This window comes from Synchiropus splendidus, chromosome 15 (genome assembly GCF_027744825.2).
Source record: "Synchiropus splendidus isolate RoL2022-P1 chromosome 15, RoL_Sspl_1.0, whole genome shotgun sequence".
In the NCBI taxonomy this organism is placed as follows: domain Eukaryota; kingdom Metazoa; phylum Chordata; class Actinopteri; order Syngnathiformes; family Callionymidae; genus Synchiropus; species Synchiropus splendidus.
Genome location: NC_071348.1, coordinates 1,299,608 through 1,326,368, shown reverse-complemented (window position 1 = coordinate 1,326,368; position 26,761 = coordinate 1,299,608). Strand labels below are relative to the sequence as shown.

The 26,761-nt window shown below is 48.8% G+C and overlaps 2 protein-coding genes across 2 annotated transcripts in view; one reads left to right on the top strand and one right to left on the bottom strand.

The window, feature by feature from the left end:
- LOC128771643 (transmembrane protein 65-like) overlaps nt 1-23,726 on the top strand; it is a 30,291-nt gene extending 6,565 nt beyond the window's left edge. The window contains exons 3-8 of the mRNA XM_053887180.1: nt 6,276-6,320; nt 8,111-8,178; nt 9,012-9,066; nt 12,126-12,168; nt 16,187-16,292; nt 16,784-23,726. Of these exons, the coding sequence (XP_053743155.1) occupies nt 6,276-6,320; nt 8,111-8,178; nt 9,012-9,066; nt 12,126-12,168; nt 16,187-16,292; nt 16,784-16,930 (464 nt within the window). The 3' untranslated portion in view covers nt 16,931-23,726. The remainder of the gene's footprint in view (nt 1-6,275; nt 6,321-8,110; nt 8,179-9,011; nt 9,067-12,125; nt 12,169-16,186; nt 16,293-16,783) is intronic.
- On the bottom strand, nt 18,690-26,453 carry mboat1 (membrane bound O-acyltransferase domain containing 1). The gene is made up of 13 exons (XM_053887179.1): nt 25,909-26,453; nt 25,012-25,157; nt 24,869-24,946; nt 23,494-23,589; nt 22,889-22,944; nt 22,324-22,378; nt 21,644-21,830; nt 21,378-21,570; nt 20,889-20,992; nt 20,769-20,833; nt 20,560-20,692; nt 20,200-20,351; nt 18,690-19,474 (listed from the first exon to the last, which is right to left on the bottom strand). Exons 1-13 carry the CDS (start codon nt 26,209-26,211, stop codon nt 19,360-19,362), a joined length of 1,683 nt encoding a protein of 560 aa, XP_053743154.1. The 5' UTR covers nt 26,212-26,453; the 3' UTR covers nt 18,690-19,359.
- Nucleotides 26,454-26,761: the final 308 nt, after the last annotated feature.

The window sequence follows — 26,761 nt, the reverse complement described above, 5'->3', positions numbered from 1 at the left end:
GTTCGGTATGGTTGAATGTGATGAATGATATTAGTATCATTTAATATCTGCTTGGGTGAAGGCTCAGACATTCCTGGACGTTGATTGAAGTACTGGTGGACCCACTGTTGTGTTAATGGCTATATACCAGGACATAACCTTCTTTAAAGGTCTCAGCTATAATGCATTGATGAAGCTTTATAGAGGATGCTATGAATGTTTTCAACCACGTATGACAACCTATAACTGTTTGACACTATCATTTCATTTGTAACATATGCTGTGGTTAGGTTAGGGCTTGGGCTTAGGTCAGGGGATCTGAATGTTTGTCATCTTAATCTGTCACATTAAGGTCTTGCAAATGTCAACTGAAATGACTGAAGACTTTGTGTCTAAAGTCACTTTTCTTCAGTCTAAACTAAACTGGTATTGGACTGGAAGCTTACTGACCTCTTCAGTCTTCCTCTTTGAATATCAAACTGTTCTACTTGGGCTCCTGGAGGCTCCACTCAGATGACGTCTAATTCTCCCATGATGCTCATGTGTGCCCTGGTTGTTGCGTGTCATGTAGACTGAATGTAGTCATGTAGACTGAAAGTGAATGGTGTGACAGAATAGGATGCAATGCCAGCCAGACAAGAGACATGGGTGAATCTGCATTTGACCCAGAAGCAGAGTTTGCCGTCATGAAAGTCATTTAAATGTGCCCTAGTTAGTGTTTGCACATCAACACGTTTGAAACTGGACTGAACACTTAGAAAGAACAAGTCTGTGGTGGACGACAGAAAAGTGTCGTCACGTCACCTGCTGGTGTGTTCTGGGACGGCAAACGTTTGCTGGTGTTGGGACGATGATTGAGGCCGTGTGGTGAGGAATGTTACACAGAAAGAGGCACAGGTCCATAGAATTTCCAGAGATAAAAACTCACAACAATTGCAGAGGATTATTTTGCGCTCAGATTCTTGGCTTAATCTTCTTGTCTTGCGCTCTGTCACTGGATTTGTGGATTTGTGTCGTGCCTTCACAGTGGGTTTGACTTCATACCCAACTACAATAATACATTGTTGCTTTGTGTTGTACTTGGAGAATAATGGAGTCCAAGAAGTGCCGCGGGAGGTGGTGAGGAACACGTGTTCAGACCTCTGTCTGTCAGGTCAGCGAGAACATTTCTCCGGGAACACACCTTTCTCCCAGGCATATTTGACCTGCTCTCGTTGTGGAAATCTGGTTCAGAGTTCACCCTACGTGAAGACATGTGGGCTCCTACTAAGCAAACCGTCAAACCCATAATCCCTCCTTGGAAGCAGAAATATTCCCGTCCGTCCTCACAACATCCCATTCAAGATCCTGGACGAGCTCTGGTGGAAAATAATAACACAGCTGTGAATAAACCTCGGCCTGAGCCCCGTGCAACACAAACATGATGTAATGTCGGCACCAAAACAGTCATTTATAGAAGCCTGGCTCTAGACTTTTGGAGAGAGCTCCAGTGTTGGAAGTCTTTAAAGAGAAATGTGCTTTCTCTGTTTGTCCCCAGAGATTTTCTGGAGGATGCTCTGAGCATGTATTTTACTTCTATTCCTGGATGCCTGTGTCGACACTAATAAGCACTTTGGTAAAGGACTGGTTATTTGTTTACCTGCCAGAGAATGGCGACTTCACAGCAGCATAATGGGCTGATATTTTTATCCATCTGGCTGCTTCCTTTCACACAACAGAGCTCATGTCTTTGTCCGGCTGGGATGTGACATTCAGAGGTCCCCCGCTGGGATGAGTGATGAGAGGGATGTGAATAGAAACATATGTGTTGATGCATGTCGACTGTCTGATGAAGTAGGACAAACCAGGCTGACACAGGAAAGGCTTGAATCAACACAGCCTTTTTCTGGCTCAACCTGAGGGAACAAGAGCAAATGTTGAGCTGGACTTGCTGCTCTCCCTTGTATTTAAAAAAAAAAAAATCCTGACTTCATTATTTGGCTGGTGGGCTAACAAACAAGCCCCCATGTGCCACACCGTTACACAGGAATCCAATCCAAAAATGTGAACTAAAAAATGCGGACTTCATTGTGGCAGGGGAAACTTGGGGAGAGAACCTTGGTACGCAGAGGTGGGGAAAACAGGGTCAGGCATCCGGAGGAGTGGACAGGGAGGCGAGGAGGGCACAGACTGGGTGGAATGGGTCCAGATATCAAGATCAAGATGTAAGGTTAAAAATGCAAATGAAAGTGAGTCTCAAGGTTTGTCTTGTGGGATCCTGCCTGCTGTGGAGCAGGGCTCTTGATTAAGGCTCTTGTCTTCTCCTGTTCCGTCTTCTGATCCCAACTGATCTCCCACACACACTTGTTTACACAAAGCTTGTTATCTACGCACAGAATATGGAGATGAGTTGACATCAATTCTTATGAATTCATGAATGCACCCCCCCTCCTGAAATCCCTCTCATCCCTGCATGCTTCATCACACTCCCACATCGCCTTCCTCTGGAAATGAGGTGTGAGAATGGAAAATCGATCAGTTCCCCTGAAAAACAGGGAGGACTCCACGTGTTGTATAAGGCCGAGACAAACAAGCGGCCTGTGTCGGCCTGCAGGGGTGCAGAACTTGCATCTTCAGCTGGTTGTCGTTCGTAGAAACCGACAGTTCTTGTGGTTAAATGTGCTGATCGCAGAGCTGGGTTGCAAACTGCCAGCCTGCCTTTGCCAGACACGGTGTCACATGTGTGACCGTGGTGGAGCTGTGGAACAAACTGATAGTAACCTGCAAGTTACATCAATGTCCGCCATCCTTTTCCTAGTTTGTTCTCGTCGGTGGAGACTAGATAAGAAGATGAAGAAGAGAAAAAGCCTCACCATACATATTAATATCTCTTTTATTAGCGTTCCACTCTGGTCAAAGCTGGAAATAAACAATCCTCACTGCTGGATTTTTTTCATTTGAATAATTCCACATTTGTTGTTGTTGTTCTCAAGGTGCGTCTCATGTTCCAGAAATAGATCCAGGTCTTGTGTGTCTGCAAACACAGCTCGAGTCAGGAGCACGGTGACGAGAGTGAACCATGGCGGCCCCGGGATTTATCCATGTTGCTTATCGGGTGACACGCTCCTCTATTGTTTCTTCTGTGACTGAGCCCGTTTGAGGGAGCTGCTCTGTTGGATCAATACTGCAGATCACAGAAGTTTAGGAGCCATGTCAGCGCTCGCAGTCCAAGTCGCAGCCTGATGAATCGGGCTGTGGGAATATTGAAGATTCCATTTCTTTCTAATAGCTTTTTTCGTGCGACTGGTGATGAGCTGCGGGTTCGGCCCAACATCCACTTGACCCGATTATTTTCAGAAGAGGCAGAAGTCAGCTGGAATGATGGTGAATTTGTACCTGGAATATTAATTCATGTCCTATGTGAAAAGGCTGTGATGCTGCTAGTCATCTTCCTATCACTGAAGCAGCTGAGATTATGCAGCATTAATACCTTTCATTCCAACTCGGGTGCATGTCACAGTGGTGTCTGAAAAGTAATTAGATAAAAACCATGAATTAAAATGGTCAATTACAGAACGCTATTTAATTAAACTGTTAATTCCTGTTTCATGTGAACAGCGTATCCCACATGAACAGAATGTGTGGGGGGGGGGTGAAACAGGGCTACCCACCAAATACTACTACTCATATTTAATACGTAGATACTTGGATATGCTGCTGCATTTGTGGCAAAGTTTTTGTGCGCTGAGGTTATTTTGTTGATTAAGGGAGAAATTCATTCTTTTGTTGGACACTGAAATTTCACTGAAAGTCTTACTGGACTGACGTCATGTGAATAAAGTTCTTTTCATGCACATGATATTGTACTGTATCTGATTCCCCCCTAAAAATAATGGTTCTTTTGACAATATATTTCTGAAGTTACAGTAACACAATGTATTGCAATGTATCATATCACCACTCCTGTATCGGAATACGTATCTAATACAGACCCCAAAAAACTGTCAAAAAAATAAATCTGTAAAATATGTATCTCTGTGAAGTAACTAAGCCTTGCTGGTAGTGACAACATGATGAGACTTCTCAGTCTGGAAGTCCAGAGTCTGTAGTGCGACTCACTTGGTGTGGGAGTGAGAAGGTCAGGAACAGAGAGGAGCGGTTCACCTCATCAAATATGCGCCTGACACCAGCGTCACATCGTTGGATGACATTGAAATTTGTGTGTGTTGCAACACATTGAATCACTCAGTGAGTGCTCATGAAAAATATTCAGGACACGTTTCACATTTGATGTGAAAGACTGAAGTGACTTCTGCACCTTTTGAGCTGATCACAGTGTGAGCACTCATGGCTCCACAGTCTGTGTATGAATGAAGTGTTAACCGTGTCAAAGATCCAAAACTCTCTGTGTATCTCCCGTCGTGCTGTGCGACACAGATTGGTTGTCCATCTTCATTAAGTTGCAGGAGCAGGACATGTTTCTCTTGAATAATGCAGGGAGGTCAGAAACGCACATGGCGGCAGATGAATCAACTGTGGCTGAAGATTGTTGTGATAAATAAAAAATGTTCTGAAAAATGCCCGCTCAGAAGAGCTAGCAGGATGATATAACACCTCCTTCTCGCCGCTCTATAAATAAATCATGGCGCTGACATTCACCCTCTTCATTTCTATACAGCAGCTCATTTGGAATTGTGTGTTTACGTTGGCAGTTCGCAGCAGTTTTCTCGGCCTATTTTTCTCCCTCCAGAACCGCTGTGCTCGCGTCCACGCAGCAGACATGGTGTGGTTCGGATGAGATGCCTCCCGATGGGTCTCATCCATCCTCTGCTCATTAATTCACCACTTCCCCATCACATTTCTATTGTATTCTCTACACCCCATTGGTTTTCCGCGCCGCCCCACATTTGCTGTTTGAACGTGAAGTTCTGCTGGATAAAGTCACCTCCCGCAGAGTGTTTGCCCAACTCTCAGCAGGATCCTCGCCTTTAACAGCGTTGCCGACAAAGCAGACACAGAGAGAGTTGCAGTTTGCTCATGTCAGCCAAATTATCCATGGCAGATAACCAGGAAACAGATCAACACTAATGCAGTCTGTTGTTGAATATTTAAAAAAAGCCGGAGGCGGCAGCTTCATGGCTCGATACATTGAGCGGCTGCACAACTGGCACTTGCTCTCATTTACTTTCTGACTGAAATATGCTTGAGACACGCCCACTACGCCACTGGTTGGAAGAGAGTAAGCGAGCAAAGTCTCGTTCCAGTGTTGGGCCGTGAACGGCTCATCCCTCGATCAAATATCCAGCAGAGCTCTAGGCCTGATTGAATATATGGAGAGAGTCTTCAAGGAGCTGGAGGTGTGCACAGATGTGAGAGTGTGATGGAGTGTAGTGGGTGTCGAGAGCGCCAGCTGAAATGATCTGTACTTTGATCTGTACAATTGTTCCAGCAGTGGCATAGTCCAACTGTGGACTGGCACAGATGGTAACCTGACACTTGCTGCTGAAGGGGAAGAGCGGAGGAATCGGAGTGACGCTGCAAATGGTTTGTGGGAATGAAGCGGTTAGCTGGAGGTCTGTGTGGAGATAAGGACAATACATTTCAGATATCAGACTACAAATGAAATTAAAGCAGAAGGAGCTTCCTCCAATTACCGCTCCCCATGATGGAGGCAGCTGCGGAGCTTCGCGAGCCCAGTGTGTGTCGGTACCGTGTGATTTTCTTGGCTGAAGGCAGGAGAGTCTGCTTCTGACAGCACACACTTCATTATGTGAAAAAAAACCCAACAGATTCCACTGGACTCGCTGAGACAAATCCAATTTCACAGAAGCCAGCCAGGATATTCCAATATTGTCTTCTCCCCCCCCCTTGTGTTTCACATGCAGTTCTTCACACTCCTCTGTGGAAGGTTCGTTTGAAGGTGTGATTCTCTCTCTCCTCACAATATATGGTTTTGGACCTGGGAGTGGGCACTTCAGGGTCCTCAGATCTCAGCGTTGTTACCGGGGGTCCCTGACTTCCTTCCTCTCTGCAGTGAGCGTGGCAGTTATCACAAGTGAGCTCTCTCAGACAGGAGCAATAATAGTGTGGACATTGGCTGCAGAATGGCTGCTGTCTGACGTCAGTCTTGTCCTCATCCATGTGGCTCTCCAGGGAGGTGGCAGCGAGGGAGACAGCCTTTGCTCTCGGTGACATCCCTTTGTCACAGCTGACATGACGGCATATTACATTCTGCCCTCTCTCCAAACGCCATCTCTTCCTCCCTCCGCTCTTCTAAAAGCAATGCTAATTGACTCTTCATTTCTTCCTCTCCACAGGGCAGCTGGATATTGCGCCACCTACGGCCGCGCAGTTAAGATATGGTAAGAAGAAGACAAAGCATGTGTTGGCCATGAAGCGCAGCGTGATGGATTAGCATCCTAATTCTAATGAGTCTTGCAGCTGTAGATGTGCAGCACCTCTGGTCTTGTTTGACATAAATTAGATTGGTTTCGCTGTGTGTCACAAACAAAAACAGTTGAGGAAGAAACAAAGCCTTGAGTGCCAGAAGACTGGATCAAGTTGGGAGGATGATGATGACTGCATATTTTAGATTTCAATGATGCAGCTTTCTCTGGAGTGTTTCCTCCTCAAACACCAAAACAAGGGCGCTGAAAACACTTCAACACTCAGTCATCCGTCACTGAATTACTTTTGTCTTAGCACCTCCTTTCTTCACCTATGCGACTGAGGAACCCGGCGAGTCACTGCGTCGGCTATTCCGCATCTGAAGAATGCTAATGGGTGGGATGCAGCCTTTTCTTCGGGCTTGTTCCAACTCCACGGCTTGAGCCCAACTGTAGATGAGGTTCTCCCAGCAGGAGAACCACTGACCAGATTGTCAGTCATGTGACCCTTTCTGTGTCTGAGAAATGCTGCTTTTCCAGATTCCAAGTCATGGTGTTGACTGGTCCAGAGCAGCGAAGGCGCTCCACACTGGCGCTCTTTGTTCTGTTGACTCTCATCCACTGACTAAATTTACACTTGTCAACACTTTAGCAGAAGAATTCAGCGGTGAAGTAACTCAGTAGAAATAACAAGCGAAACAAGACTTCATTCCGTTTGAGGGTGGAAAAAGATGAAAGGCGGCATGACTCTGCGAAAATCATTTCACTCTGAAAATGAAAGGGAGAATTCATGCAAATGAAACCTGCATTACCAATTCAGATGCCTTATTAAGTCTGTACTTTTAATTAAATTCTGCAAAGTTTCCAACTGGAAATTCATTTATTTCTATCATTTCTGAGACGGTTTTGTTTGTGGAGGGAGTTTGGCTTTCCAAAAACTTGTCCCTGAAACTCAAAGATTGAAGAAGGGCATGGAGAGTTGAACCTGTGCTGCTATTGCTCTGTGCTGAGCTGCTCATCCATCACTTCCTCGACAAGCTGACCTCTGCCGTGACAGTTTCATGTCTGGCTCTGGCTTCCAGTCATCTTACGTTCATCTAGCACCAGTTCACTGTTCCCATTCCACTGGGGGTCAGTGTCATTTATTTATGCCATAACTTGCAACGATGGACTTGACATGGATGTTTCAGAGGCGAGGCTGAGAAGCAGGAGACGAGGGACTGACAGAGACGACAGCTGGAGAAAGTAGTGCACAGCTTCACATCTGCTGAGACTCAAACCGAAGCTTTTGATCTCATTATTATGAGTTTAAATATATATATATATATATATATTTAGCCGTAGGGACAGAATTCTGATAAAATTAATAATAGAAATTGAAATTTGAAGAACTACTGAATACAGAGAGAAAGTAATAATTTATTATATGTATCATTTATTATTTAATAGTCAGAAAATGTGGCACAAGCATCAGGCAAGTGCGAGAGGAAATTCTATTTCAAGATTAAAAATGAGCATACTTTTAAATATATGTTGAGGCTGTTAATACTTAGACATATGAATCTATACTCATGTGAAAAGCAAGACTGAAATGAAATTAAACCTGTAAATGACAAAACTGGAACTTGAAATGTAGTGCTACACCTGTGATCTAACCAGAGTTGTTGAATCCAAGCTGGTTGAAATGTTACTTTTAGATGGTGACTCTCCTCCACAGGACTCATGGAGATCATTTGAGCTTGACTGTCTTCTCTCTTGTGTTGCAGTCCTGCTGCACAACGCGCTCCCTTTTGTTGGGTTTGGATTCCTGGACAACTGCATCATGATCGTTGCTGTAAGTGCTGCTCAGTTTGGAGAGAAGCCAGTCTTTTCCTGGCTACATGGACAGTAACTCCACACACAGTGTAGTCCCTTCACACTGCTTCCTTTTGCCGCTCTTCCCTTCTGAGTGGAATAATGAACAAGCTGGTGGCCAGGAAAGAAGGAGAATCTGATTTTTCATCTGAGTTCCTGGCTCACAAAGGTTGTTGATAAATGCATAGGTAATGAATCCTCAGAGGCTCGAACGATGCAGAGGAGGTGGCAGGAAGGCACCGCAGGAGAAGGATTTTCTTTCAACAAAACAGTCTTGAAGGTGTATTTCACTGCTGCCCGGGGTCAAAGTTCAAAAAGAGAATAGTCTTATAAATTATTAAGTTCCATTGGAGCTGCAGTTTTTAAGCTCCTTGTTCCCTCTGATTTGCTGAGTCAGAATTAGTTGATGTGAGTGGTTGTGTGTCTGTTCCTGTGACTGTCCAGGGTGTCCCCTGCCTCTCGCCTTGGGGAGCTGGGATAGATGCGAGGTCAAAGGGATTTCAACCTTCCACTGAGCTAAATATAGATTCTTCTGTTAAAAGTTTACTCATTTCAGAAAGATGAATGTCTGTCAGGTGAAAATGTTTTATTACTTGATCCAAAGTGATGAAATGATGATTTCAAACGTGTCTTCTTCTTAGTCTGTCGCTTGCTCACATTGCATTTGTGTTTTGTCTCACTTAATCAGTTGCTTCTCCTCGTCTTTGTTGAGCTCAGCGTCACTGAAATATTCACCATGTTGAGGTCCAGAGATCCACATGATGGGGTTCTGATGCTGGATTTAGAGCCTCATCTTGTCTCTTTCCCCTGCAGGGCACACAAATCGAGTTATCCATCGGAGTCATCCTGGGCATTTCAACCATGGCCGGTGAGAAGAAATGATCTTTGATCCCTGGTTTTGTGGTTTATTTGACTGACGTGAAAGAGTTGACTGTACAGGTTAGCATGTTTAAAATACAGGCAGACAGTAGACCTGAAACACTAGTGTGGGTGTGACCATGATGTTTCTGATGCTGTTTACCGTTGATATCCATGGACATGGACATGAGTCCCTCTCTCCCCGGGTGAATATTGCAAGCCCCAGTTCTCGGAGTCTGGCAGGCACCCCAGTTGTCTCCCATTTGTTTCACACTCCATTTATCATGCAGTCGTTGGCACGTCTCTGTGGAACTGCAACTCTGTGCAGCCTTGATAGTCTTGGGTTTTATTTGGGTCAAAGAATGGAGAATCTCATTTGTGTGTTGGTTCTGCCTCATTTACAATCGTGTTTGAATGTCGAACCTCGATGTAGCCCTGAAAAACAGTCCTCCAGTTAGTTACCCTACTGGTCCCATATTGCACTGCATCAGTTTCTTTTAAAGCAGGTATGAGTGTTTCAGTTTGTTGTCTGAGATTATTTATGGTCAGTATCACAAAGTGAAGTGGAGAAGTGAAGGAGAGTTCTAATTCTGGTGCCTTGCTCTTGAGTGGTGGAAGGATCATGCTCTGTCTTCCATCCCCTTTGTTCTGGTCAGGTCATGACTGACTAGGAGGAGACCCGGGGGCAGACCCAGGACTCTCTGTTGACCCAGAACTCTCCAGTTTCTCAGGAAATTGATTGTTATTATTACATGCGATGGAGATCTCTTGTACAGCAAACGTTGAAAGTCAAAAGTATAAAACCTGGGATTTCACCTGAGGAACTACTGCACCCGAAGCGAAATATTATTTCCAGTAAAACAAACTAGGCAGCAGATCCCTGGAGGAGTCAGGGAACTTGAGGAAGAATTCATCAGAATATGCTTCAGCCATGGAGTGGGCAGCGACCTGTGGGGGCGGAGCAGAGTGGTGCTCACTCAGTTACAGCCGGACCGCTGACCTCGGCCCGTAATTACGTTTGAGGAGATGGACCGTATCATCCCACCTGACTGGCCTCTCTCTCACTCTCTCGGGATTAATTATAACGGCGGGTTGTACGATGCTCTATTGATGAATGCGCCACTGACAGAGGAGGCATGAGAGAAGACTCAGCTCCTGAGTGTCTCTGCTGGAGACTGGGAGCTCATACCTAACCAGGTGATCCGAAAGTGCCGGCAGGGTTCAGTGAACTTATTTCAGTGGTTGGAGATGAAAGAGGAGCGATATCATCTCGGGAAGCATGGAACTGGGTCAGGCACTGGAGAGCAGCGGGCACAGAGGCAGGTGGATTCCAACAGAGAGAGTCTGGTCATGATGATCAGAGGAAGGGCTGCCAGCATGGCGACCCACCAGGAGGGGTCAGAGTCCTGATTGAACTCAGAAAGGATGAGTTTAATGAACCCATTCACAGTTCAAACGGATGAAGTCAGGCTTGTTTGGAAAAGGGTGAGCGACTCACACACTCACATCCTGGTGTGCAGCCTCCTCTCCAGGTTCTGCCAGCCACTGGAAGATATTTGTTTCTGGCTCCCCCACTGGCAGGACAGTGTAATTGCATGCTGTTGTGAGGGGTCTCGCCGAACCGGTCACGAGTCGGTCGTCATCATTAGCTGGTGATGTCATCGTGTGAAATCTCTCCTTTAATTACCAAGGTGACTCCAGTGTCGGCTGGTGATCCTGAGAGGTCAGCAGCTCTCTGGACGCCCCCTGGAGACAATGAGAGGTGCCTACAAGTCTTGACAGCTGGAGTCTGGTCCACTCTCTGCTGGCTGCGGAAGCCTCCAGGCAGGAACACTAACACTCACTGACACTCCACATTAGAATTAGACAGTAAGATGAGTGCGCATGTCCTGGTGAAGCCAGTCTCACGCAGGGAACGCGGCCCCCTCTGAATGACCCGGGGCCCTTCCTGGTGCATCCCAATTAGACTAAATGTTTCCCCACCTCCAGCTAATTGGAGCCAAAGACAAACAAACCTGTAGCGTATTCTGATGCTTCAGTTCCGTTGGAGACCATCTGTCTGTGGGATTCAGCGAAGCATTTTCCCGGCACACACAGTCTGTGCCCGCTAATTAGACGGGGAGTGTGTGGAGCCTTGCTGCCTTTCCTCGGTGAAGATCAGCCAGAGTCCGGCGGGACCGCGCGTGTGTTGGAGAAGACAACCGTCTGCTCCTGCACATGTGTGGTTCCTGACTGGTTCAGGACCAAACTTGGTGCCTTCATAGTGTGTTTCATCCATCACAAGTGTGAGCTCAGATGTTCTAAAGTGGAGCGACGGTGGGAAGGAAGACAAGAGCAGGAATAATTCCGGATCACTGTCAGGATGGAGTCAGGAATCATCACACGTTCGTCTGACTGACGAGAGGTGGGAAAACATCAAGAGAGCACGGCATGATGGAACCAGAGGCAATGACATGGAGAGAGGGGGAGATAGTGACGAGAGCAGATGCAGGTGCAAAGTTTTCACACTGCAGGAAGAAGTGGACACCATGTGTGACAGCACATCAACTCCACTCCAACACAGAAGTGGACTAGGAGGAGTCTGATACGAGGAACAGGACCGTGAGTGACGGAGACAGAAATGAAGCAAGCCTGGTTTGGCTCACATTGTTCAATATTTGGTGTGTGTCACTGCTGATGCGGATCCAGAGACATTATATCTAGCCACTTACATAGACGGTGTCATGCGTGTTGTCAGTGTGCGGAAACACTCTCTCGTCTGTGGTGTTCTATATCTGTATGCAAATGCCTTCCCAGTTGTGCTCGCATCATCTGACCTGCCGATCCTCCACAGACACGGCAGCTATCGCTTCCTGGGTTGGACAGCTGAGCTCTGCCTTCCACTCACATTCTCCAGGATGATATTATCAGCCAGGAGCCCTCTCTGGCTGCTGATGGCCGACCGCTGTTTTTTCCGTGTGAAGCAGGGAAATTCATTATCACGCTCGATCTCGCGCCTCCTGGGCCGTCGTCAAAACACAAACCCTTATTTCCCAGATCGTCTTGTAACTGTGTCCCTCTCTCTTCCAGCTGCTGCGCTTGGCAACCTGGTGTCTGATCTGGCAGGACTCGGGTGAGAAGCATCACACTCACACTGCTGCACTCAGCATCACAGTTCAGAGGCAAAAGGCGTCCTGTGGGTCGACTCCTGCGCTGCTCTTCCCGCGCTCATCTCCTCAGCGATCCTGTGGTTAGCTGATGTGGTGAACGGGAGGTTAATGTGGAAGTAATGCCATGAGTTTAAAATAGGGACGCTGCGATCAGGATTTTTGCTGCCGATCACCGATACCGATCACATGGATTGACAATGGATTTGTCATCAAAATGATGAGACCTTCTGTACACATGATGTCAAAAAAAACTCCATTTAATTCAGACACGTTTTTAAAATCGAAAAGTGAAAAACATGTGAGATGTCGCAGGTGAATCTCTCGAGACTGTGCTCAAACACATGCATTTATGAAAGTTTCCACTCAGGCAGTTGACAAACAACCAGCGGGGCTTCATCAGAGCGCCGGCTGCCACGCGTGATCTGTTCTTGTGATCGGCATTCACTGATCACGCTGAGATCGGCTGATCATGATTGGTGAGCGATCGATCGCAGCATCCCTGGTTTAAAATCTTTTGAAAGTGACCAACAGTGCTCTAGGATGTTGTGCCGGCGAATATGATTCATGCATGCCGAAAACCTTGTTGCAAGAAGCACTTACCTTGTCTGGCCACTCCTTTACTGCTTTTGTGTGCACTTGAGGAAAATGTGCCGGAATGGATTTCTTAAAAATGCCATTTCTTCTTTTGATGTGTTTTTCTCCTGACATTCTCAGGATCAACTTTTATTTTTGTTAATATGTATTTTGACTATAATAACTGTAAAGTATGAATTTCTTTTAGAAATATAATTACTTTTGTTGACTGCCCCCTCATCCATACGCTACATCATATTCATTCTCTATTTCTCTCACAATCTCATGCTGTCGTCACTGCTGTCTTGATGTTGCTTCCATCACCAGGATTCAAACCCTCAACTTCCGACTCCATAGAAGTCGTTGCTACCCAGTCAGCTGACCTCAAAGGCTTCGGGGAGACGCGAACCTGCGATGAGAAGCTTGTTTTTAACTCTCGCTTCAGTCCCGCGGCGTCCACCAGAGGGCGCGCTCCCCGTGTGCGTCCTCCTGCTCTGGCAGTGATGGCATGGAGTTTCAGACAGATTCTATTTCAAATCCATTTATTTGAAGGCAGATTGAGGCGGTTAAAAAAATGATTTCACTTTACTTTGAGGTGGATGAATCCGCCTGTGTGACCTGTTTGTAGAGATTCTCACACAGGTGTGTGCGTGCGTGCGTGTGGCCACTCAATCATAGTTTGAAACCAGAGTCCCCACGGACACTTTGTCAAGGTGAGAGTCGATTTGAGCTGACAGCAGCGGGTTTTACGCCGTGATGGATGATGGCCGTCCCCGCCGGTCTCACTTCCCTGTGACTCCTCCCACCAAAGAGAAACCAGCGAGTCCAGAAATGGCGTCTTTGACGTTGTGCCATTGGTGGACCCGAGGATTGTTCAGGTGCTGTGGAGGCCCTGAAGATGCTGTCGCTGAACTGCTCCTCACAGAAGGGTTCCCCATGGGCCTCTTGCAGCAGGCGTGTTTGTCGAGTCTCGCTCTCCTCCACTGCTTGTTAAGAGTGAAACACTGCTCCGGCAGGAGATGGATGTGAGGAGCTGGCTGTGTGACTGATGGCAGAAGTCGCTCCTGCTTGTCCGATATTGCTGTGATTACATTGCAATGAGTGTAAATCCTCTGGCCCAGAGTCATCGCCGCCTCCTTCACTGCACCTGTGGGCTTCAGCTAAGTTAACCTCCGTGTTCATCTTGGTGTCAGGGATGGCTTCCAGCACGCATGAAAGCAGCCCGACAAGTAATGACTTCCATCAGTCAAGCAGAGCAGTCATGAGCCTCGTGGCGCTCGTCTGTGAGTCGGGGACTGAGAGGTCCATCATGGTGGCGTCAGGAGTTTTCCTCCATGTCACCCGTTTGTTAAAGCTGTCGTTCTTTACCGCTCCTTCAGCTCTTCTGAGAACTTGTAGCCATCTTTTCTGTGGAGGAAGTTGGAGCATGTATGGACGACCCTTTACTGAACTGCGGTCCCTGGCTCTGAGGACCCTCGCTTCTCCAGTCACTCCTGTCTTGGACTCAAGCTGGACCAGTCCAGCTGTGCATGCGTGCGTGCGTGCGTGCGTTCCAACACTGGCTCCTCGCCGCCTCCGTTCAACCTGACTGACTAGTGCATTCTATATTCTCTTGATCTGGCCTGGAAGCCTTGGTCTTCGGGTTGGCTGGTCTTCACCACAACACTAGAGAAGATGGATCGCTCTTTGCTGAGTCAGCATTATGGAGCATCTTCTCTCACTGTCACCGGCAGAGTAGACTTCAGGCTCCGACACTGGGCTTCTATATAGGGTCTCATGAATGCACTCGTCCATCACACCTGCCACCCTGGTGAAGAGTGAAAAGCTGCACTCCAGGCTCCATCTTTCCTTTCTTCAGTGAGCCTTGATTTCTTCTGTTTTGGACCACAACACACTTGCTGGACTCCATCTCAGTTCACTCTTCAAATGGCCAGCTGCTCCTGCGCCAGCTTAATTGGACTCAGACTCAGAGTCATTATTTCCACTAGCCTGACTCGCACAACAAGATGGCAGTGTCGAGCGGCCACTCTGGTTCCGAGATCAATTTCATGTGCCATTTTCCTGGATCCATAAAGGAGCTCAAGATAAGGGTCTGCATCACTTTACCCGGAGGCTTTGCCTCCATTTGGTTCAGAGCAGAGGAGCTTGGATGTGTTGCTGTCCCACACTGAGCTCTGCTCAGAACCAGGGGCTGCTCATTCTCCCCAGAGAATTTCTGAGTCTCTGTGTCACTGACAAGATGATGGGGAAAGGTACCGAGTCACTACAATGAAAACAACAGTCGTCCTCTTTTTTTTCCTGCGTGGCAGTGGCAGCAGTCTTGGTGAAGAAACCAAGACTTTTCCTCATCCTTGGGGCCTCTTCCAGTCGAATCTTGTTTCTGGTGATAGTTGCAGATGGATCAACCAGGGAATCCTGGGCTTTGCCTTTTGGCTCAGCTCTCTCTTCACAGACGGAGAGAGTGGTCCTGACTGAAGATGCTGTCTTCTCTTGAATAAGATGCTCCACCAGATGTTGGAGGCTGGACTGGACACCCACTTCTTCTTCTGTTCAGAACCTTGGACGTGGCTCGGAGGCCAGACCGTCTCATTGTATGTGTGGATGTTTCCTTGGTCACATATGGACTGTCTGACATCCGTCCTCCTCTTCTGTCCTCGGATCCAGGTGCAGCTTATTTGTGTGTCACTGACAGAACCAGACCTCCTCACCTGCACTGTTCTCCTTATTAACTGCAACCATGAGAAGACCCTTTTGTTTAGCTCCAAGTCTTCCTTGAATATGTCTTTTATTTAGTGTTTTCTGTCTGTTAATCATAACAGTCTGCCCCCGAATCCTCCAGCATCCGTATGGGTTCCTCACTGAGCCGAGCTTGAACTGAGCTCAGCTGCTGCAGTGGACTTGTTTCTTATAATTGTCTCTTGTGTTTTTGTCCATGCCGTTTTGCTCCGTAGATGTTAGCAAGCAGAATCAGGCTCGTAAAAGAAGCGTTCAGAACTTGGTCCCGCCCCCCTGCTCATCTTTCCTGGGGCTCCCACACGGCAGCGGAGGCCACTCATGCTTCGCTCAGGAGGCGGAAGCTGTGTTTCCTGCACCTTCATCAGCCGCCATAGCAGGAAATCATTTCATCTGGACCCAGCTAATCCGGCCGGGCGCCGTGAAGCCGGCAGATCGGACGTTCATCTGCTGATTAGTTCTGTCTTATTGATTGTTTTGGTCTGTAATCTGTCCTGCTGCGTGACAGCTGTAATCTGTGTTTGAACTGACGTGTGACGTCTTGGAGAAACTGTCTGAAAGTGCCGTGTAAATAGCATCTTCTCTCCCGGTTATTACTTTTGCGACCTGAAGATGAGGCCTCACCGATTCTGACCTGTCTGTCTGTGTGTCTGTCTGTCTGTGTGCGACCCTCAGGCTGGCGGGCTACGTGGAGGCTCTGGCGTCTCGCCTGGGGATGCAGATCCCCGACCTGAGTCCCAAACAGGCCGACATGTGGCAGACCCGAGTCAGCTCTCACTCGGTAAGAACCTCCAAGTGTTGAGGGCAGAAACACTGTGGAGCCCAGGGTCCAGGTGGCTGCGCTGGTCACACTGTGGCCGATCTGTAACCTGTGGCCTCTGTAAAGCCGCCGCCGCTGCAGCAGCAGGCGCCCGAGCTCTCCACATCTGGCTCACTGGGACAGTTGAACTGGATTACTGTCGGATCACTGCACAAACGCTAAACGACACACTCCATTTGGCCAGTGTTTTGCTCATCGCAGTTCCAAGTTTGACTTTTTTGGCCTGGACTTCTGCTGAGTCAGCAAGATGTGAGGCTGAGGAGGGAGGCTGTCGTCTCACTTCCCTCTAAGTGGCTCCTCAAATGTATGCAGTGACAGAGAAGTCCAGTCAGTGCTGAATAATGAGAAGAGAGTGAGCCTGTGAGAGGAGATGACGGGAGGACGAGTGTTGCGTGTGAGAGGACTTGTTCTTCCCGAACACCTCCTTATTGCCTCTCCTCCGCTGTGTGCAGGGCAAAGCCATCGGCGTGGGGATCGGCTGCATCCTCGGCATGTTCCCCCTGTTGTTCTTCAAGGACGACGATGAGAAGAACGACGGGAAGACGGAGGAGAAAACGGATCCTGCCTCCACGCCGCCAACAGAGAGCGGTAAAAACTGACACCATCACTCTTCCGCCTCGCGGACTGATGAGCCTGCTGGATGGTTTGGTGATATCTCTGGACCTGCATCCACCGTGGAGGCTCGGTCTCTCCAGGAGAGGAGGCCACTCTTTCTTCTATGATTGTGACCTGAAGCGCAGAGAGGTGCTGCCTCTCAAGATGAACCTGATCCGCCGGACTGCTGCTCCTCCCACAGCAACCTCACCTTCCCTCGATTCCAGTCGAGGGGCCGAGAGGCAGTAGAGCCTTTGTTCGCATGATGCACCTCAAGTCTTTAAAACAAGCACGTCATAAAAAAAAAAAAAAAAAAAAAAGAAGTCCTGCCAGGCTGCCTGCTGCTGTCGCCATGGCAACCAGACCGCTCTGGAACACTCCTGGTCTGTTGTGACTCGGGCGTCTCGTCATTATGGAACAAGTGTGAGTGGAAGTTGAATCCAAGTTGAGTAAAAAACACAGCACATTTTTGTATCACCCCTCAACCTGCTCAGCCTTTTGTGGTCAGCAGTGACCGGCGCTGGCACCTCCGGTCTGGCAGTGGGTGTACAGAAGCTAAGAAACCTCATGTTTATCTCGATTCCAGGAGGAGTGTTTTTCATTCCTGACCCCCCCCCACTGATCGGAGGCTCTGGTGAACTGAAGGATGGGAGCCAACAGTCTCACTTCCTGTTTCCTCCTCTCACTACAGCCGAGCTTTAAAGCCTATTTATTTGAGCCGTCAGTCGTGTATCCATGTGGCTAGTTAAAGTATATTTGCTGCTCATGTTAGTTTTTAAACTTAATTATTGATCGCACTCCTGAGCGAGGACGGGTGTACAGAACAGGTGTGTGTGTGTGTGTGTGTAGTTTTGGGAGGCGATGCTTGACTTCGCGTGCATGCTGCTAATAAAGACCCTTATGGCACATGTGTGTCGGGACATCTTTTAGTCTGCAGCGTCAGCATGGTCAGTCACCATCTCGCCTTCATAGCTGGGAATACAGTGACATCTAGTGGTGTCTTTCCAAATTGCAGATTTACATCAAGACTTGAATTAACTTTTTGTTCACTGACAAATGTTTTCTCAAATTGTACGCCTTTTACTAGTATTCTAGTTAAAATATATTCTCAATTTTGAACAATACCTTGCTTTCAAAAAGTGTTTTGGTTTTGTTTTCCCACATATACCTGTATATTGACCACCATTTTAGTCTTACATATCATATCCAAAGGGTCTCATATATGGTCCTGATAAAGTAGAAAATTATGTTGTATTTCTTCTTATCTTCTAAAAACATTTATTTGTCTCCCCCTATAGCTATTGATAGTCACATGATATATCGTGATCTATTGTTAAATAAGGTGTTGTCAAGGTTCACCAGTTGAAACCACCGTCCTTCAGTTATGGTTCATGGAGAATCTTCAAATAAACTAATGCGTCGGCAACTAACGTGCCGCAGTCACGTGTTCTCCCCATTCACCACGCTCTGTGTATTATAATACTGGAGCCATGTCCTTCCTTCTGCCTGCGGCTTGAGGGCCCCTCACAGCACTCGCGGTAGATTGTGGCCCATTGTGCAGGGGCCGTTAGAAATCGCTGGCTTTTCTGTGTGGTTTTTTTTCATTGACTTGTGTTGATCTGGTTTAAATATTAGATTCAAGTTTTTATGGTGTTAACACCGAGCAATTAAACATGAGTGTCAAAGTGCGATCAGAAACGCCGTATTTTGGATCGTAATCTCCCGGAGCGTGGCTAGACTACCTGACTCAACTGACAGACAAGATGCAGAGACGCGATGCTTTATTTCTGTTGGGTGGCAGTACTCCAGCTGGTTCATGTCAGAGAGCCCTTCAGTAATACACACTCGTGTTTACACATTGTATCAACAAACATTCCAAAGGCGTCACATAGCTGCTCAATCGAATATGTTTAAATACGAATAAAACAGTGAGTTGAATGTTTTTAAAAAAGGATTAATAAATATGATTGAACCGCTTCGCTTCACCGCAGAACACGACCAGTGAACGTGATGAAAATAAATAGTCTGAAGTGTTGTTTGCACCAGTGACTGCAGCTTGGCTACACGTCTGAGTGGAAGAGCTGAGGCACTTGCAGTCGGCCCTCAGCAGGGGACCTCGGCGAGCACAACGCCAGACTGAGTTTCACATTTCCAACATGAAATTCACCCTTCCATAGGTCCAGCGTCGACAGTCACAGGAGGAAGGTGGAACTAGAGGTCACCTCAGACGATCAGGAGTGACACATGAACGCAGTCTCACTCCGCCGTGTGTTGTTGTTGTCATGTCCTCACAGCACTGAGTGCTCACCCCCCGCCTCCTGCAGCCCATACTGTCTCCACACTCGAGCGTCCAGCGATGGCGTCGCAGTGAAGCTCATCAACGGTTCCGCTGTGGTCGACTTCAGAGCCGAGTGAAAAGCAAATCCCTGTGTCTTCAGTGGTGGTTATTGTTGGCGTGAGCCGGCTGCCGCTTGGTGGTGCCACTGGGTTTGAGAGGCAAAGCGATGGCAGCCAGAAGGCTGAGGATGTGCACGTGGAAGTACATGGACCTGGAACATAGATCAGAGGAACAGAACGCGTTACAGCGTGACGACAATTGAGTGAAGTGGTGTGTCAAAATGGAGGCCCGTGGGCCGAGCCCTGACCGCCACATCAGCTCAGACATCCCACAAATCATCTGGCTTATCAGACACGTTAGCTGTCAGGACAAGAGTGACACGGTTCCGTCAGGATTGAAAGGCGCCACAGAAGTGGCCCAGCAGGAGAGGCTGAGTGTTGAGCTGCTGCTCCTCCAGATCATCTTGTCAGGAAGTCTCCTGGACGAGCGACGACGGCTGACCCAGGATTTCGGTGGAGTAGGAGAAACCTTGTTTTCCACAGAAGAGCAGGAGCAGGCGCCTGTGAAGAGGCAAGTCTGGGCCTCTGAACTCAGTCTGCTGCCCCCGCAACTGGGCTAGTCCATCCATCCTTCAGCTTTGACTTTTGGCTCAGCTCTCTCTCTCTCTCACAGACATTAGAGCGGTAGAGCGACTGCAATACTGTCCCTGCTGCACTGATTTGCCGACCTACCTCCAACTCCCTTACCTTGCCACTCGAGAACAAGACCCCACTCAATGAACTAGTCAGCTTCTGAATTGAAGCAGTTCCACACCCCCATGACACGACATGCTTGAGATGTCAGCTACCATCCTGCTCCCGACTCAAGGCTCCCCCAGTACAGACCGCCGCCGCGTGGTAGAACCTCCCCACAGGCCGCTGACATGCAGAGCGGTACCTGTAGTAGACCAGAGTGGGCTCCACGGCCAGCAGCAGGAACGGCATGACGGTGTAGCAGATGGCCAGCTGCGTCGCCGCCCAGGTGAACACGTCGTACATCAGTTTCACTGCAGCGGAGCTCAGGAAGTGACGCCGCACCGACTTACGCACCTGGCGGAGGACAAGCAGTCACTGTTCCCACTTCTGGCACGAAGATGGTAAGTGTGTGTGTGTACCTTCTGTTTCTATACATGTGAGGACTGGCAAAAGATAGGAATACAAATGTGTGTTTGTGTGTAGCTGTACATATCATTCTAAATTTGCAAATGAAATGCTTTCCTCTCTCTCTAAGTCCAAGTGTGTCGGTACAAGAACTCACGGCGCGAGCTGCCATGGTGATGGGGATGGCCGTGATGAAGGTGAAGTAATACCCGGGATAAACGCCGTGCCAAAGGGCGGAGAGGACGAAGGTCAGGGCCAGCCGGTGCCTCGGGGCTCGTTCGTAACAAACCCTGAGGGAAGAGATCGGTGAAGAGCTTCTCCGCAGGACCACTTCACCTCCAACTTCGTAAAGGGAGCGCCACTTGCGTTTTCAGCCAGATTCCTGTCCGGATGTTCCAGTTGTCGATGAAGGTTTTGAAGCTGGTTGCCGTCTGGAAGGGGAAGACGTTGAGTCTCTCACTGAGCCGTGATGTTCAAGGTGCTGACCTCAATTCCCATGATGTTCAGGTTACTGGCGAGGTCCCAGGACGGCTGTCCGGCCGAGTCCAGGCCCAGGAAGCCGTAGCCCGCGGCGTTGTTGATGGCGTCGGCTGGCAGGGAGACGGAAGCTCATTGGAAAACAGGCCCAGAATAGAAACAACTATCAACCAGCGAAGCGTTTTTGGTGAAGTGTCGGCAGGTGTGCGATTACTGCTGTGTTTGTGCGAAACTTTTTGACCCTTTGTAGAATCAATGCTTACGATGACTCGATGGTTCTGTGACGCTGTTATTGAGGAAGCGGTCCTGTGGACCCTGAAGGCATCTTTCCAGCCTGCTTTGACTTGGTCTCAGACCGGTGAGTGACGGCTGAATGCTTAGCGTCCCCCTATGGCGAGCTCTATATCACGACAAGGGAACTCATTCTGTACTGAGGCGAAAATATTACGGCTCGTCCCGGGCATGTGACCATCGTGTGACCGATCTGCACACACTCACCCAGAGTCCAGGCAAAGTAGAACTTGGGTCTGGCAGCTTGAATGGAGAAGAAGGCGTAGGTCAGCCTGGTGAGGAAGGGGGCGCTGTTGACGAAGTCCGGGTCGGCGTTGTGTTTGATGGGCAGCTGGCGGGTGACGGTGAGGAAGAAGAGCATGCAGCCGGCGCACACCAGCAGCTTCCGACTCACCGCGCTCTGGAGGGACACGGAGGCGGGTCAGTCGTGAGGAGACGCATCTGGAGGCAGGGCCGAGGTCAGCACGTGTTACCAGAGGGGAGGGTTCTGGGACGCTGTCAGAAGCGCTGTGCCCGTTACAGCCGCTCCTCTTCAGCCTGCTGCTGACGTGCCGGCCCTCCATGAAGTCCACGTAGTCCTTGTAGTGGGTGCAGGGGCCCACCAGCACGCTGAGGAAGTTCAGGTTGTAGCTCAGGTACTCCATCAGAGATGGCCTGGCACTGCAAGTGGGTCAGCAGCAGAGAGGTGAAACACAGGCGTCGCACCTGGACCTGAGCAGAGTTGGTTTCACGAGCCCAAAATATGCGTACTGTGCACCAGCCAATGCTGAGCTCTGATCAGAGGAGACACTGACTGAGGACTGCAGGGGGCCCCCAAGCCAGAACTAGAACTCTCAACATCCAAAGCAAATGCAGCTCTCCAAGCAGATGGGCGTCACACATACAGAGGCTGTGACTGGCTGTCGGGATGGCAACGCTAAAACCGCAGTACCTCATCTGACCACACGCTTGACATGCCAAACATTCAGTTGAGAAACACCGTTAATATCAGGCAGTGACATCATCCACAGACACACTGGACCTTGGTAAGAGCAAGCTCTTGGTCCTCCTCCAGCTGAGGGGAGAGAGAGTGCACCCCCTCGCTGCTTCCTCTCATTTGCCTCTGCCAGTTACCTCCTTTACAAAGTTCTGCATTAAAGCCAACACAACATACCGGATGGCGAGCACCTTTTGCTCAGGGGTCAGGTCTTCTGCCCTCTTACACAAACCTGAAAGACAGGATTATTGATCAGTCATGTTGTCGACCTCATCATCTGGCACTGAGGGTGCAGCAGGCTCACCACTTCTCTTCTTCTTGCCGGCAATATTAAACATGATTTAGTCCATAAAGATGAATTACGTTTTTTTTAACAGCATAATGATAATTACTGTTCCTAACTCATCTTTGAGGTGAGTTATAAAACAATTCAACTTCTGGTTTCACACATGGTTAAACTGCTTTATTATTCTGTTTGCTGGCCAATAGAATTGATATTTCTACTGAGGGAAAACATCATGAAAATCTTCTATCTTTTTGACAAAACGTTTTCAGAAATGTAACCTAAATGATTTAACAACCTTCTGTTCAAGAGTTTTGTCAATGCCACGGCTTGGTTCAACTTTCTATTTCCTCTTTATTGCTCAACTGTTTTTCCCAGTTTAGCCTCCACGTGGGGGACTCTACTTTGGTCGGAGCCCCTCTCGTGTCGCACCCGTGTCGTGTGTGTGTTCCGTCTCACCGTCGTGCAGCTGGAAGGCCAGGGAGGTGATCTTCTGGCTCACGATCATCAGCGGCCTGTGGACGTGGCGTCACTGTCAACACTCAGTGTTATCACAGAGCACGTTTCTCTCATTCAGTGGGGCGACGCGACAGAGCTCGCTCGTGCCTCCAGATGTTTGCTGTGACATGCTCCAAATACCTGAGTCTGAGTCACACCATCGATGGCTCCATTCTGAGGAGCTTTGTTTCGAGGTGACCCGCGCCATGTAAATCTATGACCTGCTCTGATCGGGTGACCAGCTGGGACGGGGTCACGTGACCCGGGACGTTCGAGCATGAGGGCAGAGCTGCTGCTCTCTGGAGACACGATGAAGGCTCAGGTTCATTTGCAAACCTGGAGGGGACCTCTGAGTGCCAGTCACCTCACTGGCCCCCCATCAGTCCTGGCGTCTCATGAGGGCTGCTTCAGCCTGCAAGCGCTGGAGTTGTGGGAAACATTAATTCCTGCACTTCCACTCCCTAATCTGAGACAAATATTGACACAGGGACGTGGTGTCGAGCTGATAAGCAGAGGCCGCCCACACCTGATGGATGCGGCGTGCAGAACGTTAGCGATGGTCTCACCCGGAGAAGTCCGTGGACAGAATCCCATAGCTGAAGATGAAAACTCGGCTGACTTGGCACGCGGTCAGGTAGCCCATTGTCGTCACCATGGAGATCCTGGGGGCCGGATGAAGAAGCTTGTTAAACACCAGTGAAACCATGGGATCAGATCATCCTGACCTGACTCGGGAGGAAACATGACTGGTTAGCATGTAAGGCTAACACCAGTGCACATTTTCCTGAAGCCGCTAATCCACAACCCACACACAAACATCTTTGGCGTGAGTCATCAGGGATTCCGCTCCTCACCCGGCGTGTCATGCGTTTCACCGCAGACACAGTTGACTCTGGGTCTTCTCACTGAACAATGCCTCTCTTATGCTGCTCTCTCCGCTGATAATCAATTTAGATCAACATTCTTCAGCAAACATTCTTCGCTTCTCCAAACAGCGCACACTGCTCTCACCTCTCTACTCAACACTGACAAAACCAGCCAGCGCCTTTCCTTCCAAGGACGGAGGTGTGAGTTTCTGGTACTGTTCTCATCTTCAGAGATGAAACGAGACTCACAAAATCATCTGTGAGGAGTTCAGAGGTGAAGCAGCGACAGAGTGAGCCACTCACATGTGTGCGGTTTCGGGGCCGTACGAGGCTCCCACTTAGATGGACTGACAGGGATGTGTGGGATTCAGGAACTCCACGACTCATTCACACCGATCGCTGGATCCCCTTCCTGAGTCAGAGAAGCCACTAGTTTGAAGAGATTCCAGTTGGGAAAATCTGACCCGGGATTTAGAGATTCCTCATGTTCTCAGTTCTCTACATGACAACGAGCTACTTCTGAACCTTACATTCACCGCCTCCTGGGCGTATCGAAGTGCCGACACCTCTTGACTGCGAGGTGCAGTTTCACAGACTTCCCAGACACCCAGGACATGTCTCCCTTGTGATTCATGAACAGCAACTTGTGCAAGATAAGCAGGTGTCACGGCAAGTGTCAGCAATCAGCAGGAGGACTGACCGTCAGAGCTCGTCCGACAGGATCGACCTGATCACCGCGTCAGTCGCTCGTGGTGCTGTCACTGAGACAATCTGCTACTGCAACAGTCTGTCGTCTCCTGGTCTGCATGCCTGACACATGAGGAAACGGCACAGCAAAGTGGCAGTGGACAGTCTCTCAGCTGATCCACCTGTGCTGCCGTTGGGTCGTCGTGTCCTGGCCCGCTACACAGGGCGGAAGCTGGTGAGACTTGCACCAGTCAAAGTCGAGGCCCGAGGGCCAAACCCGGACCACCAAGTCATTTTAAGTGGCTGGTGAGAGTATGGGCTCAAGTCAAGGCAGTGATGTCTGTGTGAGGAGGAGGAGGAGTCAGCGGTGAAATAAGTTCAGCCCAACCTGTGAACATTGTTGACGTCCGCCAGGACCATGATCAAGTAGTTGGAGACCACCACCGTCAGGATGTGAGCCGAGTACCTGCAGGAGAGACGGGAACAAGTGACCAACGGTCAGACTCCACTGTACGGGACAACTGTCCTTACCATCCAAAGCAAAAGATCAGAAAGGCGACGCCGAGGACCGTGGCCACCGTGTGTCTGGCGAGGGGACCCACCCGGGCGGGACCGAGCCAGAGACGGAACCAGAAGGCAGCAGCTAAAGCAAACAGCTGGCAGGCCAAGAAGTTCACCTGGAAAACACAGTTTTATCCGCTAATAACTAGTCATCGCTGTTGAAGCAAATAAAATGAGTGTTGACAAGCGCCTTGAGCAATATTACAGTATTTATGAGTATTTAGAAAAGCAAATAGCCTCACTGCAGGACGGAGGGCAACTTCAACAGATGACTCACAAGATTTATTTTGCTCCTCCTTCAGCGTAAAGACACCAGTTCCACGACGTGAACCTTCACTTTCCACACCGCAGAATACAGACTATGCTCCATCCATATGTCCATATATATATATCCATTTTTCCTCACGCAAGCCATCTAAGAGAGTTGGATCGTCGAGACTCAAACTGAAAGTGAGCATAATAAACCAAAGTACGAGGATGAGCGGGGATCTCATTCTGTCCGTTTCATACTGCATGGTTAATGCTGTCGCGTCATTGTACTTAATCGCGGGTTCGCTTCCAGTGGAGCCCGTGGTACGTTTGTTTTCCTTGTCAGCGGCAAAATGTCAACGCTGTTTCACGGCGCCTCATCCATCCAGGAGCAGCCGCTGAACAAAACAAGCGCCCCTACCCAACTCCTCCAAGAACGTATATCTGAAATGTCAATATAACACACGTGCAGCTGATAAACTATCAGATTAACCACCACCCGTATATATATATATATATGCCATCGGAGGAAAGTTTGACTGGTCTTTTTGTGGTGCGCTCGAGCATCGCTGAGAGACAGCTGACTGACAGAAGAAAGACCGGACAGTTCGATCGTACCTGATCCAGAGGAAATCCAACATATTCACTGACAGGCTGCAGCATCGTGGATCCCGTGGTTTTAAATGAGTCCCCCTGCGGCTCGCTCATCCTGCCCCGCCACCCCAAACTCGACTTCTGCTGTCTTTGGGTCAACTTTTGCGGAGATTTCTCCACCGACCCGGGACGAGTCGAACTTGTCCACGGGTTTTGCGGAGGCCAGGTAAAGCAATCCCGGCGTTCCCTCCTCCCCGCCTCCTCCCGGTGACTGGGCGACTGGAGTGACAGGCGCAGATACTTGCCATGAGGCGCTTCCGGGATCATCCTGAAGAAAGATGAGGTTCCAAAAGAAGACGGTTGACGGTCGTTGGAAGCTAATTTGCTGTAACATTGAAAATAATGTAAGGTATTCTCCTGTATGTTATAGTTGATGCATATCCTACTGTTGGGTGGTCTTTTGTTTTGAAGGGAGATGAAGTGTGTTTCATTGTTCGGCGTTGTTGAAGTTGGCGACCGGGAAAAAGAGAAAATGAAGAGGTACACGTGTTGCACACTTGAGAGGACTACAGCCTCCTTGTCATCAGTCGCATCGATCTAAAGACACGGCTACAATAATAATAGCCATAATAATGTCAAAATGGCTAAAGAGAGCGTGTAGCACCTTCTCCCCATCACTCTGTGCTCTTCTTCAACCTCCACGGTTGTCTTCCTTCCTTCCCAACGTTCTTCCCTCAGACACACTCATTTGTGATGTTGCCATCTCTTCATGTGCGCCACACATCATGGCCGCTCTCGCACAAAGAATCCGGGAAAGAAAGCTGTAATATATTGATATATTTACTTAGTTCCGGTATTCAGTAAAGATTGTTCTGTG

Bases quoted from the DNA above. Each gene is read 5' to 3' on its own strand.
- mboat1 (XM_053887179.1), bottom strand. From the start codon at position 26,211: ATGATCCCGGAAGCGCCTCATGGCAAGTATCTGCGCCTGTCACTCCAG. The intron at 25,158-25,908 runs GTACGATCGAAC...TGTGTTTTCCAG, and splicing joins TTGGATTTCCTCTGGATCAG to GTGAACTTCTTGGCCTGCCA. The intron at 20,352-20,559 runs GTGAGTTCTTGT...GTCCTCCGCCAG, and splicing joins TCACCATGGCAGCTCGCGCC to GTGCGTAAGTCGGTGCGGCG.